The 20332-nt window shown below is 33.3% G+C and overlaps 2 protein-coding genes across 3 annotated transcripts; both read right to left on the reverse strand.

Annotated features, from left to right (window-relative positions):
- Positions 1 to 1376: 1376 nt before the first annotated feature.
- LOC108212617 (transcription factor CYCLOIDEA) lies at positions 1377 to 3086 on the reverse strand. Its single transcript, XM_017384341.2, has 2 exons — positions 2054 to 3086; positions 1377 to 1551 (listed from the first exon to the last, which is right to left on the reverse strand). Exons 1-2 carry the CDS (start codon positions 3068 to 3070, stop codon positions 1507 to 1509), a joined length of 1062 nt encoding a protein of 353 aa, XP_017239830.2. The 5' UTR covers positions 3071 to 3086; the 3' UTR covers positions 1377 to 1506.
- A 12313-nt stretch (positions 3087 to 15399) lies between these two features.
- LOC108211924 (uncharacterized) lies at positions 15400 to 20033 on the reverse strand. 2 transcript variants are annotated; one of them, XM_017383643.2, is made up of 9 exons: positions 19865 to 20033; positions 19175 to 19348; positions 18009 to 18420; positions 17651 to 17928; positions 17292 to 17360; positions 17154 to 17210; positions 16850 to 16902; positions 16655 to 16730; positions 15400 to 16501 (listed from the first exon to the last, which is right to left on the reverse strand). In XM_017383643.2, the coding sequence occupies exons 1-9, from the start codon at positions 19903 to 19905 to the stop codon at positions 15571 to 15573; spliced, it is 2091 nt and encodes a 696-aa protein (XP_017239132.1). In that variant the 5' UTR covers positions 19906 to 20033; the 3' UTR covers positions 15400 to 15570. The 2 variants fall into 2 exon arrangements, with proteins under 2 accessions (XP_017239132.1, XP_063945317.1); XM_064089247.1 differs by lacking the exon at positions 19865 to 20033 and having other exon boundaries at positions 18009 to 18443; positions 19175 to 19324.
- Positions 20034 to 20332: the final 299 nt, after the last annotated feature.

Genomic DNA, 20332 nt, shown 5'->3' on the forward strand with positions numbered 1-20332 from the left:
TAACTGATTCAGGGTTTTTCACTGGTGAAAACCGATGGAAGCCCCAGGTGTTTACGACAAGAGAGAGGGCTAGAGAGAATTAGGGTTAAGAGAGAAGCTAGCTAGTAACCTTTTATCTTTTCATTTTTAGATGTCTCTCAATTCTTTACATTATAAATTTTTTCAAAAGTGTAAATTTTTATTATATAAATATTAATCTGACCCACTATTATGAAATATCACAGACATACGAAAACAACACCAATCCCCGTCCTATTATAAAAAGAATTTGGTGCTAGTTAATTAAATAACAATAATATTCTCTGGCATGTCAAAGTCGTCGCACAGAATATAGCTAAAAACCTACCTCCATCATAAGTTAAACCTATCCGCTTTCCATATATAAGATAAGATTTTTTTTTTTTTTGGAATTAACAGTACTCCCTCCATCCCAAATTAGATGACCCCGTTGACTTTGGGCACACAATTTAAGGTTCATTGACCATATAGCTATATGACTTATTTTTAAAATTTTATTTTTGTAAATAAAAATATAAATATAAAATTTTCATTTACAAAAGAAAAAATAAAAAAATAAATTTCGGAAGTAGACGGTCAATGCACCTAAAATTACGTGCCCAAAGTCAACGGGGCCATCTAATTTGGGATGGAGGTAGTAGTTGTTAGCAGATTGAATTAGATGTTCTGACCAGCTGATTGATGTAAATGTTTTGACCAGCGGATTGAATTGGCAGTTTCTCATAAAACTATTTTTCGGTAAATAGTTGATTAATTAGGTTTTACTGACACAAACCAAAAGTTCTAATCCCAAAATCTCCTCAAAATAACTTTTTCAAAATTAACGTTTTGGATCCAAAACTCTGTTTCAATCGGGTAACTACCAAAGACTAATATATATTAGCTGATTCTCGTGGTGAAAACCTTAAAACACTTCAAACGTCTAATTTTACCCAAAACTTCTCTAACTTCCAAATAAGTCCATATTAAATCAAAATGAATATATATATCATGTCTTGAGATAACTCTTTTGCAGAAACGAGTTCTATAGTAAATTAAACCTACTTCTAAGTTTTGCTATTGTCAAAAAATGATCAAATAATTTTTTAGGGTTAAATAATATTATGAATTTTATTTCTCTCTTGTATGATTAAGTTGTATAGATTATTTAAAACAAATTTATTCTCTTTAATTAATCTTCAATAATATGTGTGTGTATTCTTACATTAACCATCACAAACTAATTAATTACACAGGGGTTTTATAAGGACATGCACAAGGAATTTCATACGTATTTAAACCATACTTAGAATTTACAGTTATTGAAACATAAACATTTATGGACGTATTATATAACTAGTCTATAGTAGAATGTAACTACTGACAATTTCATCCAAAAGCATACATAACATATATAAGAAATTAATCTATTTGAGTAGCTATATATCTTCCCCGTATACAATCCAGACCAGAAATTAAGGGGCGGGTGTGCTGATGATTTGAGTCCCATTAGAAGATTTGGTTGTGATATCCATGGAACTGAAAGTCTGCAAACTGAAACATATATATGGTCTCATCAGTGAAAAAGGCTTTAAAATGGTATATAATATGCTCACATTAAGTTTGTTTCAGATTAATGAATTAAACTCGGGGTGAATGGACTGAAATTTGTACCATTTTATGTGTTCCCAGCAAATCTAAAGGTGCTTTAGACAATGGCTAGTCATACCAGTTGTTAGCTCTCCGACAACTGTATTTTAAGGAAAAATATTTCGCCGTTGTATGTCGGAATGGCACAACGGAATTTTTTCGAAACGTTGTGTAAAGTGTGTTGTCTGAGGCTGTTTTTCTTGTAGTGGCTCTATATCAGTTCTTTCAGAAATCATATCTTACAAATTATCAAGTAGTACCTTTAGCTTCTTTTCACTCTTCCCTCTCCTACCCCTATTTTTCTTGTGTGATTTTGTTTAGAATTTACCATTTCAATTCAATTCTTTCCGATCTAACAGATTAGATATATACCTTAGTTAAAGCATGTTTAGAATTTCGCAAGTACCTCGTGGGAAATTTCGCTGTGCTGATAATTTAAGAGAGCAGACGGACTCCAGTTTCCAGCTATCATAAACAAATTAGGATCAATAATATTGATGCTTTCCTCGCAACCATTTTGCATTTCTTCAACCTCATCTAATGAAGGTAGACTGTTATAGGTTATGGTGTTGTGACTACTCCCCGCCAGATCTTTGCTGCTTCCAATTGGGCTCCAAGTCATTAAGTTCGTCGAATGCTGATCATCAAGCTGCTGCTGCTGCCTTTTCTTATCCTTTGTCCGCTCCCTTGCTCTCTCCCTAGCCTTTTCCCTTGATTCCTTGTCAAAGGGATAAAATGTAGGTTTTCTAACTCTTCTAATTCTCTTATTTTTCCTCTGAGTTGAAGGCGACCCATCAGTTTTAGTCGTCGATGCAGTCTCTGGTACCGAGAACTCATCGATTCCAGACACAACTTCGCAATCTGAAGCTGAAGCCCAAAGTGAAAATGTGTCAGAGCCTTTGTTTGTCTGACCAGTAAGTTCTTTGATGGCCATTTTCGACTGTCTAAGCAGCCACTCAACAGTTTTACTAGCCTTATCAAACCCCAGTATGTCTTGCAGTCCAAAAAACCTTCTAGCAACGTCGAGAGAAAGCCTCATTCTTCGGTCTCTAGGGCCATGAATAGTATTAATCTTGCTGTGCCTATCTTTCTTAGACAATTTCTTTTTCTCCGGTGGCTGATCAGTGCTTTCTCCTGCACCCACATGTTCCATCACCGTGCCACTATTATTATTCTCGCAAGAATATGCTGTGATATCAGGAACAGTCATTTCGTTCAAGGCCCCCGGACTATCTAGGTTATTTTGAGATAAAATAGCATGGAACTGCTGAAGGTAAATCGCCTCGTCTCCGTATTGATTCAAGGGAGAAGGAAAATTGAACAAGCAAGATGAATTAGAAGAGGAGAGATCTTGGATTTCTGAATTTGGGTTAAAGTCATATTCTGGAAAAGTAGCATTTACATAGCCGTTTGAGGGGTACATGTTATTAGCTGTAATCTTCTTGAGATTACACTGAGAGAGGTACATTAGAGTACTGTTGAGCTAGCTGTTGAATATTGTATGTTGATTCTCTAGGTCTATGATGGAAAAACACTAGAGATTCGAAAAGGACTGCTCCTTTTTTTAGCTCTACTTATATATTTGCATGCTTAAAGAAGTAGTAAATTAGTGAACTTTGAAAGATATACATATTTAATTTATATCTATTGTAGGAAGAAATTGAGCAAGATCAGAGACCTTATTCAGGTGAAGAAGAGGCGATAAACAGATTATGTTGTAATCTTCAAATTCCAGTGTACGTTTATATATGCACCATGTAAAGAAAGAATCAGCAGTATTATGGGAAGTGAGTGGACAGGAAGCGGTTGGGTTGTGCAACTTCACGTGATGGCAGATGGGAATTTTCATAATGGACTCTAATTTCTTCTCTTTACACTTTTCTTAGAAAGCAACATCTCCGCTGCTTAATTACTAAGATATTATCATTAACAACCAAACCAAAACAAAAATGGCCTCAAATTCAGTACCCAGCATCCAGTAATGTTTATTAGATAGGAGTGACAGGGAAAGAGACATGAGTAACAGAAAGGTTATACCAGAGGATTGTTAGGTAAATGGTCGACGGATGTAGAATTTGTTGAACGCTTTGTGCCTATAAAAATTATATAGAGTAATTAGCATCCGTTAACATCGATCGTTTTTACGATTTGGTCTCGAATTTTGAATTACAGCAAACTACATCTCATAGCTTAAGAATTTCAATTGTATTGCACCCGTTTGACTAAAAAAACTAATGGTCAATGGTAAAGACAGAAAGTTTTAATTTTGTAATTAGCCCTTTGCACCCATTAACTTTTGTCGTTTTTTTATTTGGTCTTATAGTTTTATATGTCGGCAGAATACATCCCCAACATAAAAACGTTAATCATTTTACAACTTTTTAATGAATTTTCGTCAAATATTAACATTTAACGGATGGCATGGATAAAACAGAAATTGTGATTGGGTGTAATTATAATTATTTGTCTCTTTAACTCATACATTAATTTATAAAATTATTAAACATAATCTCTCTCAACTTCTTCATGTCGCTCGATGTCATCCCTCGTGAGCTGATGGAATCAATGACAGATTAGGTTGCAACTCCAAATCCATCCCCTTCCACCCTCTAGTTCACACCTCTCTCATCAATAAAACAAAATCATTTCTGTCATGGTCTCGATTCTGTCCACCACAACACCAGAATCTATAGCGGTGTTGAGGTATTACCAAACCAAACACCTCACTTTTTATCTCTTTCATTCTGGGTCACACCTGTCATCCACGTTGGAATGATTTAGAGATGAATTTATAAGGGCTTTTAAACTGAGTTGTAGTCGGCCTGAGGGATAGTGTTCACTTATTGAGGATTATGTGATGAGGGAATCTCAGTAGATGGACATGTAATTATTTGGGAAGAGATGGATTGGCATGCTAGTACAAGTTTTATTGACTAATTAAGGCAGAGAGTCTCGGAGCATGTCCGATGATTCTGCCGGCGGTTTACTAATAAAGAGGCAATATATTGGTTGTTTGTGGAGGGTCAAGGACAACTTAACTAAGAAGTGTAATGCTGATGCATATATAATATAGTGTTATCGGTTTGGCTAGTGTGTGCCCATGGGCACATGCTAAGCGCGGAAATTTTTGTATTTGGGAGATTTTGATTGGTGTGGTTGGTGTATTTGCAGGGGGGTCCACCATTATCATGAGATAGGAGCCAATCAAAATGATCCAAGCACAAAATTTTCCGCGCTTAGCATGTGCCCATGGGCACATCATAGAAAAACCGTAGTGTTATTACTAAATAGTGTTACATTAGATATGAATGTTTAATTTTAGAATAATAAAAGAAAAACATATTATTGTTTTATTATGTTAAAATTAAATGATAATCCGGTTTTACCCATGCCATTTAACGTTCACTACAAGAAATCCCGGAATTACCAACAAAATTTCCCAACGGAAAGGATTCCGTTACAATTTACCAACGGAATGCCGACCACTTTTTGTATGGAACAAGGTCAAACAGTTAGCAACAGATTACCAACAGTTCACCTACCAATATTTACCAACGGAATATTCTATTAGGAAAAGGTGGCGCCAAAATTTCCCGCTTAGCTATAGTGACAGAATTGTCAACGGATTACCAACGGAGATTTTAGTAACCAAATACCAACAGACTTGTTACGACTTTAGCGACGGATTTTCCATTGGTAACTTAATGCTTAGTTCGTCATTATTTCCGTTAGTAATTCATTGCAAATCTGTCAAGAAATGATAAGATAAGGTTGAAATTGCATATTAGTTGTATCGTTGGTAATCCGTTGGGAAACCGTTGCTAAAATAGATTGGTCAGATCATGTTATCTGTTGGGAAACCGTTGGTAAAGTAGATCGGTCATTTAAATTCCGTTGGCAATCTGTCATACGTGTAACATATTAAATGTTTTAGCAGTCAGTTCCTAAGCTTTCTTCATTTTTAATTTCTCTCTAAAAACACCCGAAAATTGTTAAAATATCACCTTACTTCTTCCCATTTATAGAGAAGATTTACTCCATTCATAAAAATAAGGTTAGTTGCTCTTCATATCTATTTTAGTATTAATTAGTTACCAATTCGAAATGTATATTATTTGTGTTGCTAATTTTAATTAATTAAGTTTTGTAATTAGGTACACATTTTTAATTAATTAGGTATATTAACATTTAACGTTAAATGTTAATATTTGCCGAGAATTCGTTAAAAGGTTGTAAATTGATTAAAAAAATTATTTTGGAGGATGCATTTTGCCGACATATAAAAATATGAGATCGAATCGAAAAAATGTGATTAAAATTCATAAGTTATGAGATGTGCTTTGCTGTAATTTGAAGTTCGCTACCAACTCGAAAAAACGACCAAAGGATGTAAAATCCTAATTACTCAAATAATATATTATTATTTTTTTTTAATTTGTTAAAAACAGAAAATCAAGCTAATACGGTCTCTATGCAACTGGATTTGATAATTTTTTAGACATTATAATATTTTTTGCACTTTTTCATCAGGATTTTGCATGGTTAAACATTAGCTCTTTTTGAATGGCAGTTTCCAAGCGCTACAAAGTATTATTTCTGTTAAGTCTATTTTCTTTTTAACATTTTCAAGAGACTAATTTATTTATAAATAATATTTTGTCCTTTTTTTAATATATTAATCAATATATATAGAGAGAATGTCATACTCGAATATAAACCAAATTAGTTTACAAACTAAAAATCCAATATTTAATCACTATATTTAACTATTGATGATCGATTATAGATTGAAATTGAACATCTATAATTGATCATCAATAGTTTATGTAAGTAGATTTCCTCAATTTTGAAAAATAAAAATCGTTGTTTATATATTATATTAAACAGTGATTAGTGCAGTATATATTAATGACAGGCGTAATTATAAAAAATAATAAGTAAATTATGTTTTAGCTTCTACTCCCTCCGTCCCATTTTAATTGACACTTATTCCTTTTTGGGACGTCCCAAAAAGAATGAACCTATTAAACTTATTATTTTTGAACACTACTTTTCACTATTACACCCACTACTTTCTTCCACTATTCCTATTCTATAATAATATAAATACTATTACACTCACTACTTTCCTCCACTATCTCAAATCTATTATTAAAATTTTGATGGGTACCACCATTTTACCAACTTTTCAACCTTTTTACTACTTTTTTCTTAATCTCCGTGAAAGTCAAAGCAGTTCAATCTTTTCGGGACGGAGGGACTATTTAAGAGGTGGTTTGTATTTGCTCACGTGAAAACACCATTGTGAAGGGGATGTGGGCCCAGAGATAGTTTGTTGCAGCCATGGTTGGCAAGATATATCTTCAACACACAGAGGATAGGGATTCGATTTATCTAACAATCAATATGCGGAGAAACAGATCGTAGAAGTGATTGTTTAATTTCTCCTTGGCTTTGGCTTTACAAGTAACCCAACAGACATTAGGGCGGTTTGGACAAATTTTAAAAAAAAGTGAATTCTTGTTTAAACTTTAAAGTAAAGAAGTGGAGTAAAAATGAGAAGTAAAGGAGTTAATAAAGTATTTGGAAAAGTAGTAGAAATTCTGAAGGAGAAGTTAGCATTCTCAGCTTCTTAAAAGTACTACTATTTACACAAACGGGTTAAGAAAAGCAGAAGTCGGAAGCAGCTTCTGCTTCTGTAAAACAAATAGATACATTGTCATGGTTTTTAAAGTTATTTTATACATACAAAAAATTATATAAATTAACTTAGCCCCTGACAAGCGAAGAAAATGTCATTTATTTAGTTGATGCCGAAAATATTATAATGAGATTTCAAAATATGAAACTTGAAAAAAAAAGTATAATTATAAAATTTATTTTTATATTATATATAATGAATTCGAATGATGTTAATGTTTAATACATTGCAATGTTTTTCATATGATCGATGATTTTTCTAAATATAAGTTAGTCCTCAATATACTCCCTCCGTCCCACCCATTTCTTATCGAATGGGTTGGGCACGGAGGTTAAGAAATATATATAAAGTAGTGGAAAAAAGGAAGAAAAGTAGGTAAAGTGGTGGGACCCATTGATTTTTAATGTATACTAAAAAGAAGATAGTGGAGTAAAAGTAGTGTGAAAGGAAAAGAAAAGTGGAGAAGTGGTGGGACCCATTGACTATTTTTGATAAGTTTTGAAATGTAAAGAATTGGATGGGACATCCCAAAAAGAAAAATGTAAAGAAATGGATGGGACGGAGGGAGTATAATTTATGGATCCACCGTTGCCATATTATTTTCTGCCCAAAACCTAGGAAAGGCAACGGGATATTTGCGAGAGTATAAGAAAACTCAAACATATCTGTAAGAGCTTATTGTACTTTGTAACCCCACACTTTGGCTGATTAGCAAATCAGACCCCACACTTTGAAACGTGACAGTTTGTAACCCTAAGTTTCATTTTGCTTTCGGTTTGTAACCCTCCGTTAAAAACAGCCGTTAACTTTAACTATTTGAGAGGTAACAGTGTGTATATTAGTTCCTAACAGCTACTTTACCGCATGTGACCCCTCAAAATTTATGTATTATATTTTGAAATTAATTCTGAACACACAAGACGATGTAAAACAATTTAAAATAATTTTTAAAATAAGTATTTAGATTTAGAATATGAAAATTTATTTATCTTTACATAAACGATATAACTTATTTTAAAATTTTAAAATAAATACATATTTTAAAAATTATTTGTAATTAAATATATATTGTTGTGTGTGTTCAGAAATAATTTTAAAATATAATACATAAATTTTGAGAGGTCACGGAGGGTAAAGTACCTGTTAGAAACTAATATACACACTGTTACCTCTCAAACAGTTAAAGTTAACGGTTGTTTTTAACGGATGTGTGGGCCAGGGTTACAAACTGAAAGCAAAATGAAATTTAGGGTTACAAACTGTCACGTTTCAAAGTGTGGGGTCTGATTTGCTAATCAGCCAAAGTGTGGGGTTACAAAGTGCAATAAGCTCTATCTGTAATTTAGAGAATGGTTTGCTTTTAAAAATTCCCGGCGTGATTATAATTAAGAGTATCTTCAATCATACTCTTAAACCACTATTTTAACATTGAAACATTGACTTAAAATATTGAAAAAGATTATCAACTCCAATACGATCTTTATATCTACTTTTTATTCATATTTTATTCATATAAATTAGAGAGAAAGGTGAATAGCGAGAGAGAAATGTTGGATTTGAAATGGGAGAAAAATTAATATAATATTCATGAATAAGAGGAGAGATAACGGGCTATTAAATTTTTAAAAAGTTTCTAAGAGCACATTAACACACTATTTTTTGATTTATTCTTTAAATTAAAAAATAAAGCCTTATTTAAGAGCTCTATTGGAGATAGTAATTAAGAGCATCTCCAACGGCGTTGGCTATAATTGTTGGTTAAATTGGACCTGTAAGACATTATGTAAAATTTGCTGAATCTATAAGACATTTTGCTTCAACGGTACTAGCTATATTGGTTGGCTATAATTTAAAAATAGTATGTTATTAATATTTTCAATTGTTAAAATAGAATATATCAGTTCAATATGGTAATAAATGATGTACAATCTTCCTACAGATTTTCTTACAGACATGTAGAGGTTCGACAAATTTAGCCATCCATAGGAGGTTGGCTAAATTGATAGACAACAGCTGAGCATGGTTGGAGTTGAGTTTTTGAAGCTGTTGGCTAAATTTTTTTATTTTAAGTATGCCGACTCACCTTTTAGCCAAAAGTTTTAGATGGTTGGAGATGCTCTAAGCGCATCCAAATAATAGTTTCACCTAAGTTTCAAGTTTTCTTATATCGCTGGAAACCTTAAGTACGCATCAGGACTTGTGTATTAGTAATCCTTTGACCTGTTAAAATAGTACATAATTTAAATTTTAGGTTTTGTGTATGTTGCTAGGAGGATGCTAGGTAGCTAGGACCAGGACTACAGTGAATTTGTGGTCTGAAAGCACCAATATTCAGGGCTTCTACTCCATCCGTCCCATCATATTTTTTACGGTTTTCTTTTTGGATGTCCACCCAATTTATTACATTTCAAAATTTACCAATAAAAGTCGATAGGTCCCATCACTACCGAACTTTTACTCCCTTTTCACACTACTTTTACTCCTTTTTCACACTACTTTTACTCCACTATCTCCTTTTATACATTAAAAATAGTGAGTCTTACCACTTCACCCATTTTTCTTTCTTTTTTCACTACTTTATACATATTTCTTAATTTCCGTACCCAAACCAAACGTAAGGAATTGGGACGGAGAGAGTATTAATTATGTTATACCTACGATACAAATTAAGGTAGACTTTCAGTTTGTTCAGCTTTAGTGCTATACTTAGAAAACGTAATTTTTTTTATTTTTTTTTTTTGAAAATGAGAATAAATCTCACAAATAAGAATCGGTAATTCACCGTGATAATTCTTTCGTTCAAGAAAATTTATTATCTAACCGTCGGACATGCAAGATGACTAGGGAAATTTAGACAATAAAACTTTAATGTCCGAAAAAAAATCGGTCTTCTTCCAAAAATCCTGACAAAAATAAAATAAAAATAAAATCACGTGTATATGTATGTGCTGATCAAAATATTTACACAAATAACTCATAATTAAGACAATATTAATGATAAAACAATGAAATTGACTAATTAGTCAACTTCCTTAATATATCAGTAGTAGAAATAGTATAATAATGTGTAGGGGTGAACATAAACCCGTTCAACCCGCTAACCCAACCCAAACCGACCCTTTTTTAGGCCGATTAACCCGACCCGTTCAAAACCGAAAAATATATGGGTTAATTTTTAAAAAACCCGATTAAGTTGGGTTGGGTCAGGGTTTTACAGATTTTAACCCTGAACTAACCCAACCCAACCCGATTATATATATATATATATATATATATATATATATATATATATATATATATATATATATAATATTTACATACCTATTTTACATTTTTTTAGTTTATCTCAATCAATCTTTAACCTAATTTGATTTATCTAGGGTGTGTCTATACATTTACAACAACAATATGAATAATTTTAAGTATCTCGATAACTATAAAATGTAAATGATGACTTTTGGAATTTGAACATGATTAATGATTTGTTAATGAACTGATATACACATTATAAATAAGAGTTCATAACTGAGTGTGTATACAACAATTTTCTATTATTTCACCATTGTTTAAATGTTTCACCAATGTAATAGGCTTCCCTCTTCGATCAAAAACTTACGCATCGACTGATATTGGTGAATGATTCATAGAAACTGAGTAACTATAAATATGTATGCCGACTGTTACTAGCTACCGGTGTGCGAGTGAGTTTTTTTTTTTCCTATCGCGATGAATGACTAAATTTTTATTTATTATAATTTTCGCAAGTTTAACCCAAACCAATCCGACCCAACCCGAATTAATTGGGTTGGGTAGGGTTGGGTTAGATAAAAAAAATTTCAGTTAACGGGTTAAGTTTTTATTAACCCGAACTAATTGGGTTGGGTCGTTTTTTTCCAAAAACCTGTCCAACCCAACCCATGTTCACCCCTAATAATGTGTATATAGTATAGAAATAGATTATTGCTAATAGTGTATATAACAATTTCAAGCTGCAAACCAGAATATTATTCATTTATCATGTTTGACTTTTGTTATGGTTGATAGATTATTAAAAAAAATCTTAAATTTTAAAAGTTAAAATTTATGTGAAATATATATCATATATATATATATATATATATATATATATATAACTTTTTTATATAAATTATATTTCTAATTAGCTTTGAAGTTCATGGATCGTAAAACGGTACACATGCAAGATATTTCTAGGACAGCAAGTGAATAAATTAGATTTAAAAAACAAACACAAATAGAAACGGACAAAAGAAAAGTTATAATCTATGATTAATATATAAGGGCCCCGACCAACGTACACACTCTTTTAGATTATTTACTTTTGGAAATAAATCCAAATTGGCACAGTATGAGTTTGTCTTCCATAAGCTAAATAAAAGCCAAGAAATTTAACAAAGTTTAACATCTTCTTCTTCTTGGCAGATTTCTTTACATTGTGGAAAACATGAAAACGATCATATATCAAATCTTCTTTAAATTATTATAAGATTTTTAAAACCTTATTTAGTGTCGTATGTGATATAGAGCTGGGGACCCTTTTTGAATAGTTTGTTGTTGGTCGATTATCACATTTGTCCAATTCCTAGACACAGTAAAAAGGAATCCATATTCGTCAACAATTTGATTCAAATAGTTAAAATTCAGAATTGTGTGGCTATACCAAGAGTTTAGCAGATGAAATAAAGTTTTAATAATTCAGGTATGGGTCGAGAGGTTCCTGCAATATATCGTTTTCTGCAACGATTTTTAGTTTAGAATTAAATTCTTTCCACTGTAAAAAAAAATGCTTACGAATTTTGTTAACAGACACTTGTCGGCATGCATATAGTTATTTGATACTCCCTCCGTCCCAATCAATTCTATACAGTTTCCTTTTTGGGATGTCCCATCATTTCTATATATTCCCAAAATAGTAATTTTTTATAATATAAAACACTACTACACCCACTATATTCTCCCACTATCTCCATTCTATAATAATATGTAAACACTATTACACCCACTACTTTTCTCCACTATCTCAAATTTATTATTAAATATAAATGGGTCTCACCACTATACTCACTTTTCACCCACTTTTACTCATTTTTTACCCCTTTTCTTGGTCTCCGTGTCCCAGCCATTTGTATACAAATGACTGGGACCGAGGGAGTAATCCCGAACTGTCACTCATATTTTGGATGATAGCAAAAATATAATAAAAATATTCTTGTGGGTCTTAGTTTTTTTGTACGTTTTCAAAATTTGAGTGCGCGCACAACTTTAGCGAAATTCTTTTTATTTAGTTTGCTGCGACCAATATGTGAGAGAGAGACATACAACAAATTTCATAATGTGTACAACAAGATGTATCTAATTTAAGAATATGTCTATCAAAACGGAGAATCTCACAGCTGGGTATTATATGGCCCAGCTAGAAAGAAAAAAGGCGAGAATAATTTATAATTGGGTTTGTCTAGTGTGTGCCCATGGGCACATGCTAAGCACGGAAACTCGTAAATTTGATGTGTTTTGATTGGTGTGGTTGGTGTGAATACAGGGGGGCCATCATTATTAAAGAGGTGTTAGCCAATCAAAACAAAGAAAAACTATCAAAGTTTGTGCTTATTGTGTGCCCATGGGCACACCATAGAAAAACCGTTTATAATTTTATCTACCTTTGCGTAGGTATGCCATGAGATGAGTTACTCCATCTTCTTAACAAAACGAATATCGAATTTGACTTTCATTTTTCTTGGCAAAATAATTTAGAATTCGCCACACCGCACCGAACACATTTTTTGATATATTTAATAATAACATTTATACCAAATATATCTTTTTCACCGGAAAAGTCAACATACATTTTGCACTTGTTTTTACTCCCTCAGTCCCCCTCCTTGTATGTTGTGTTTGGTTGGGGTGAATGATTCCGGAAGGAATGGAATGAAAAATGAACTATATTATGGGCAATTGTTAACAAATTTGATCCGATACTCCATTCCATTCCTTACATTATGTGCTAGAGATCATACCTTCAATTTGGGATGGAATGCTCCATTCTCTCCTACCCCCAATTTCTTCTCAAATCTCATTATAGCAATTTTGCATTCACTTAAAATTATTCTAAAATTTCCCTCCTATCTCTATTAGTTCCAAGTAATTTTACTCATTCCATTCCATTCCATCCATTCTCCCCAACCAAACACAACAGTATAGTATACATTAGGGGAGAGGACACGGCACGGATTTTAATACTCCTGTAAAGTGCAGTTGTGCAGTTTATTTTTTAAATTGTTTTTTTTTCTGAATTAAAGTTTGGATGTTAATTTTTATTCAAAAAAAAACTCAAAAATAAGTTATGAAAATATATTTTATAAAAGTATTGAAATAAATGTCGAACAGTTGAAAAAAATATATATAATTAAATGAGACGGAGCATTGAGAAAGGTTCACATGTGTCATTTAAGATTGTTAGAGTAAACCAATATGGAAGCGTAGTTGTAGAAAAATTCATATCAAAGTCTTTCTTAGTATAAAGAGGAGGATGAGCAAGAGGTTCACCAAGACAAGAAGACGATTAACATTACTCCCTCCGTCCCTTTTTACTTGTCTCTTTTGAAAAAATAACGCATCTTAAGAAAATGTTAGGTAGAGATCTTGTTTTCATACATATCCTTAATAAATGTAATGAATTAGATAGAGTTGTGTATATATAAATGCTAGTCAAACATTGGAAGTTGTTATATTTTGAAAAAACATACAAAAAGTTGCTTTGAAAAGAGAAGTGGACAAGTAATTTGGGACAAATTTTTTTTTCAAAAGGGACATGTAAAAGGGGACGGAAGGAGTATGTTTAATGGCCTGTATAAAAATATGTTTGAGAAATGATAGGTAATTGTGTTAGCATCTAGTTTTTAAATCAAGAATTTTATTGTGCTCAAGTTCAAACGGAATCTAATTTTCTCAAATTCATATAGGAAGAAGTGTCATTAAATTAAACACTTTATTGACAAATCTTACTGGTTAGTCATTTCTCTAACGAGTGAAAGAGTAAAGAGCGAGAAGAGGGAGAAGTCCATTATAGTTATTAGAAGTAAAAAACTAGACTAGAGATGGTGATAATTATAATGATGAAGAGTATGTTAACCTTGCACTTATGACATATTAACATTCTTGCTACCACATTATCTTGAGTAAGAGCTAGTTCACTAACATCTCGAGTAATGACTACAAAAGCACTTTCAAACTTACTAAAGATAACTGTAAGTATGCTATTGATGAAATGTTTGATGAACTATATGCCACTGCTAAGTCACTGACAAAAGAAAATGCTAGGGTTAAGACACTAATGACTTATTAATAAAAAGAAATGCTTTGTTGGAACTTGAATCGTGGATCATAGAGAAATATAAACAAAATTGTCATACTGTTAAATATGAAGAAGTGAACAACTTGAAAATGGAATAATCATAGTAAATTTTTGGCAGAGACTAAGAATTAATCGATAAGTAGACTAACAAATACTCACGATTTTCTCCCACTAGATGGTCTTAATCATAAATTTTTGATGCAGGTATAGAGAGACTCATCCAGTGAAAAACTGACTCATCCTTCTGATTTTTATCATCATAACATTTTTTTAACGTTGATAGTATGCTACTAATATTCGACTGTTTTGGACTAACTGTCCTAAAAATTAGTTAAGAAACAACATCATATATAGCACATATAAATTATTAATAAATCATTTTTCATATGAATAAAAAAAAAAAAAAAGGATATTTCAGATACAAAGAAGGTCGTTTATTAGTGATCACTTCATCTATATCAAGACCGTGTTAATATGACAAGAGAATTAAGTTTGAAGAGAGTAATAGACATCATGAAACTTTTTTATACCCCAAACAAGATTGAGAACACCTTATCAATATTGGTGATGCACTAATAGAGTAATAGATATTTTATAATCTACATTAGTTTGTTAGTCAAACAAACAGGATGCAACTAATTGGTCATCAAGAAATGTACATAATCCATATATTCTCAGCATAGTCGAAGTGCCGAAGTGGCGGAGGCATCTACTACCTATATTATGATTGTCTTCACACAATGTACAAGATTAGCTATCCTTGGTGCATACTATCTACAGATATACTGGCTATACAACAAGAAACATTTTTCAACCTTAAAGCATCGAAATCTACTTCAAGTAGTTTGCGCTTTTACCTAGTTTCCTCTACAATTTCTGATGTTGTATACTTCATTTTCAAAGATTTTGGACTAGGAGCAGGTGCCACTAATAGTAAACGAGACATTACATATGCCAATAGTTCTTCACGGTGAGAGAATGTAAAATCTAAATGGGCATATTCAAACTCATAGAATGATACCTTCACCCCTGCATCTTTCATCACCTTGTAGTGTTCTCTCACCATTGATGGGCGGATCACTTGGTCCTTCCGTCCAGCAACAAGGTCTACAGGAAGATCAATCAACCCGTAGTGCTGTCCTAAGTCCAATGGTTTAGGAGAACCATATTTCTTTATATTGGCGGATCTGCAGCCATAATCAAACATTATAAACTTTCTATTATGTAGAATTTGGGCCAGATGAAGAACTACTAGGAATGAAACTCCAGGCATGTCGTTCATATTATAGTGTGGTAATCCTAGAACTCCGACCCAATTTGAGCTATCCCCGCCAACAACATAACTCATTAAGGTTTGAACAAGTCCTCCCACTGCAGGGTAGTTATGAAGATCACGTGCCAATTTGTTAAGCAGCAAACGAAAGAACCTAGTTGGAATATAAAATGCGGGAAAGAGGGGCTTTAAAATAGGAGCCAACCATCGGAATGCATACTCAAGTAATTTAAATGCGAAGTTGGAATCATGGTGGAAGCCTGCGGGTGATAATAAGATGATTCTTGAGAGCCTATGAGGCTTTTCCTTTATCCTGCATGTTACAGCATACATCAAGATACCAGCTCCTCCTAAGCTGTGGCAAATTGCACAAACTTTGTAAGGTTGTTCACCATCTTTCTCCAGGTTGGGCTTGAGAGACTTTAACTCGGACATTTTCACTTCGTGTATTTTCTCAATCATTGCTGGTATGTCCTCAGTGCCATGCTCATTGATGGAGTAATGCCAGTACCTGTATTTTTTTTCATTTATTAATTTTGGATATTTACCAAATCAGGATGAAGTAGATAACGATTAGCGAGGCGGAAAATACTGCAATGATCGGTAGTAAAGAAGAGACTATTGTTTTTGGCTACAAACACTCATATTTTAATATTGAACTTACTGTTGCGAGGAAATCTTCTTGTCAACATGCTCTCTAGAAACCAAACCACGAAAATTCCCAAGGTAAACATCATATCCTGTTAAGTGAAACAAAACAAAGGTAGACACACTTTATACATGGTGGGCACCCACAAGGTCATCATCCTTGTCATGTATCATGAAAAAATTAATTACTGTCAACAAAAATTTGTCAAACCTTGATCAAAGGCCGCAAATGCTGGTGAACCAACAACTCCATTGGCAATCCACCTAATAAAGAATGAAATAAAATTTTAACAGTTATCGTTGGTTCTCTGCAGAGGTGAGTAGAGTATACTGCTTTTCTGTTTAGTTACATCATTTCATTTTATTTTGTTTTTGCACATTGAGCGTCTCTTCGAAAACCATTACCATTTCTTCTTCATCAACTTCAATACTATTTTGTTTCAATCAAAGTGGACCATAAATAGACTTGGTCATATAATATTTTAGTCCTCGCAGAAAACAAAATTTAAACTTACCCCATAGAAGAATCAAAAACTCCGTGTTGGAGATAAACAACCTTCTGTGCATCACGTCTGCAAAAATTACAGAGCAACTTAGATAGTTAATCCCGAGGCAAAACTGGTACTAGAAAGCAAAGCTTGGAAATCAGATACCTAGGTATTCTTTCCAGTAAGAGGACATATCCATCAGCAGTAACTACACGTATAGCTTCATAAGGATACCTGAAAGACATTGAATAGAGGATTGGGAAGATTGAAACTAATTTCTAAGGTTTGTAAAAGATACATCATTGCCAACTAGCAACCACTATATTTATAAATACATTACATATGCATGAATATACACATGCCAAAGAGTGGCTAAGACATGTGTATTAAAGTAGATTCAAAATAGATAAACGTGTAGGAGATGGCAGTAGCCAGTTAATTAAACTGACTACATGTTAATCTTAATCCTGTATGTCTGCTACAATTTAAGTTTTTAATGATAGTGCCCCAAATTGAATTCTTACCCTAGCTCTGTTATGACATCCCGGCATGTCCGGGTATCTGTATTCAAGGAATCGCGAAAAGTAACAGTTCTTGTGGTAGGAGCTGGATCACCCTCGGCAAGAATAGTAGTAGGAACGGAAGCTTTTGAAGCGCAACTAGCTTTACCTTTACTGCGACGAAAACAAAACCATCTTATAAGCCTTTTGGCTGTGTCTAGAGGCGAGAGAAGACAGTGTGCTGCTTTGTGGAAAAGATCAAATACAGCTTCAATAAAAATCTCGATTCCTAGATAGAGGTCCTGATTCAATAACATCCAATGACATCAGAAGATGGACAAATAAGCATTTGTGTATAGCAGTTGAACCACATAAAGCAGACCTCTATAACTCCACGTCTCTTATCAGTGGCATGTTGCACGATATGGTCCTTGAGGGTGCTTGCTTCCTTACAAGTACTGGAATCTTTAGGTTGCTGATTTCCCGAGCCATTGGCTACATTCAAGCTCCTGGAAGGAGATACACGGAAGATGTAAAACAGTATCCCAATCATTAACCTTGCAGGAAATAGAAGCCATGCCAATATGAATCTGAAGCAACGGCTACGACGCCCCCGACGCCTATCATGCCTGCCAAAGCTGGTTGATCTAAGTACTCGAGATCGTTGTGACAATGGAGTTTTAGGAGAGAAGTTATCATCACTATTATCTTCTTCAGACGAATAATCTACACTTGAGCATTCATCAGAATCTACAGCAAGTTCATGAATGAAGTGATTGAAAGATGATGCGCCGCTGCAATCAACACAATAAGTGCACTGCAACGAGTTAGCAACTCAGTCACCTTCAAAGAAGATAACATTTGTCAATTTTCACGAATCATATGTGACAGTTACCATATATATTTGAAACTATGTACTGACGTGCATCTTCAAAAGACAGATTTGGTTCCTCAATAAGCACTCAGGGTATTTTGATTTACTTCAGATATTTAATAGGGGCAGGGCACCAAAGTTTGTTGTACATACATTTTGTTCCACAAAATTATTAAACAATAATACATATTATAGTTTTTATAGTCTTTTCCATCTTTACAACTGCATTCATACTGGAACCAAATAACTTGCATATCACATTTGTACTTGGGGACCTAATGTGGAGTACAGGGTCATAATAAGAAAGCAATCACCTACCAAAATACACAGTTGAGGAGGCTCAGAATAGTCAGTTCACCTAAATCAAGATATCAGGTGCAACAACTGGGCAAGGCAAGGAAGAGATCTTTCATAATTTGATTCCTTATTACAACCTATGGTGGCTGAGATCTTTTTGTATACTACAACTAAAATAAAAGGCCAAGATTTAAAGCTGATGCTTCTCAATTTTCTAAAAGTTGCCCAATAAGACTTACAAGTGGCTGCATCTTACTCTACATGTGGTGCCTGGCAAGACATTTTAGATATGAAAATGTGTACATCTTTATTACTAAGAGAAATAGATAGTAATGAACACTGCATAAGAAATACATAACTGAAAGAATGGAACTTACTTCTCCATCCATCGTGGAAGCCGAGGTCCTCGTACAGTCGGCCTTAGCTCCCACCCTTGCATCCCTTCAAGAATAGAAGCCTTTCCCGGCATTATAGCCAGTAAAAGTGCTGACAAACCATTTATAAGCCTTACAATATTGTGTAATGATTCAAATGTGATCATCTTCACCGCCCTGGGCACATTTTTTAAGTTAAAAGAAAAGTCAGAATGCAGTTCAATAAATTTTTATAGCTTTCACAGAAAAAACTCTAAATGTTCTTCTCATCGACATATATGGAGCAAAAATTAATACCCAAATACTACAAGATGAAATAAGAGTATACACAACTAAAAGTTGCAGATTTTACAAACTGTGCCAAAAAAACCCACATGGAGTATCTCAGAATTTAGCTATAATATCTTTAAAACATGACTGCAATCAACACAAAAATCAAAGTTGCATAATCATTTCTATTTCCACAACATTATAAATATTTCACATCCAATCAAAATTCTAAAAACCACCAAAACAAAGAGTTACGATTTCTTGAGAAGCACAAACATAATCAAATTCATCTCAACAAGAAAACCCACGAATAAAATTTGACATTCAAGAAAACCCATATAATCAAACAAATAATTTGCATGCCCAGAATGAAAACAAAGAACAGGAGTAAACAATGCAATGGGGGGGCCAAAAAAAACTTACTCTTTTGTGACAGCAAGAACATGGTCAACGGCTCTTTGCATTTTAGATTCTCAGGTGAAAGAGAGCCGAGATTGAATATATTTATATATTTAATGGAGCAAGAAGAATGAATATAGGGACAGAAGAGAACAATGACAGATTCTTGACACAGATTTGGTCTTTGGGTATCTTAATTATGCTTAAATAAAAATATATTTTTTTATTTTACTTTTTGCTTTTTAAGTCTAATATTATACATGAGTACCCAAACGTTTATATTGTGGATGGTTGAGCTGTGTTTGAAATGCCAGCTCCCAGCAGCTCTATAATGAGGTGTTGGAGATTTCTTTTTACAGTCATTTCCTCTTCTAAACTTGTGCGCACGTAGAGAATACGATTTTCATTAAAATTTGTACTGTTCTGTCAAGATTATTATGTATAAATAAAGTAAAAGCTCTATAAATTAATAATATCGGGACCGAAGAAATT

Source organism: Daucus carota, chromosome 3 (assembly GCF_001625215.2).
Source record: "Daucus carota subsp. sativus chromosome 3, DH1 v3.0, whole genome shotgun sequence".
In the NCBI taxonomy this organism is placed as follows: Eukaryota; Viridiplantae; Streptophyta; class Magnoliopsida; order Apiales; family Apiaceae; genus Daucus; species Daucus carota.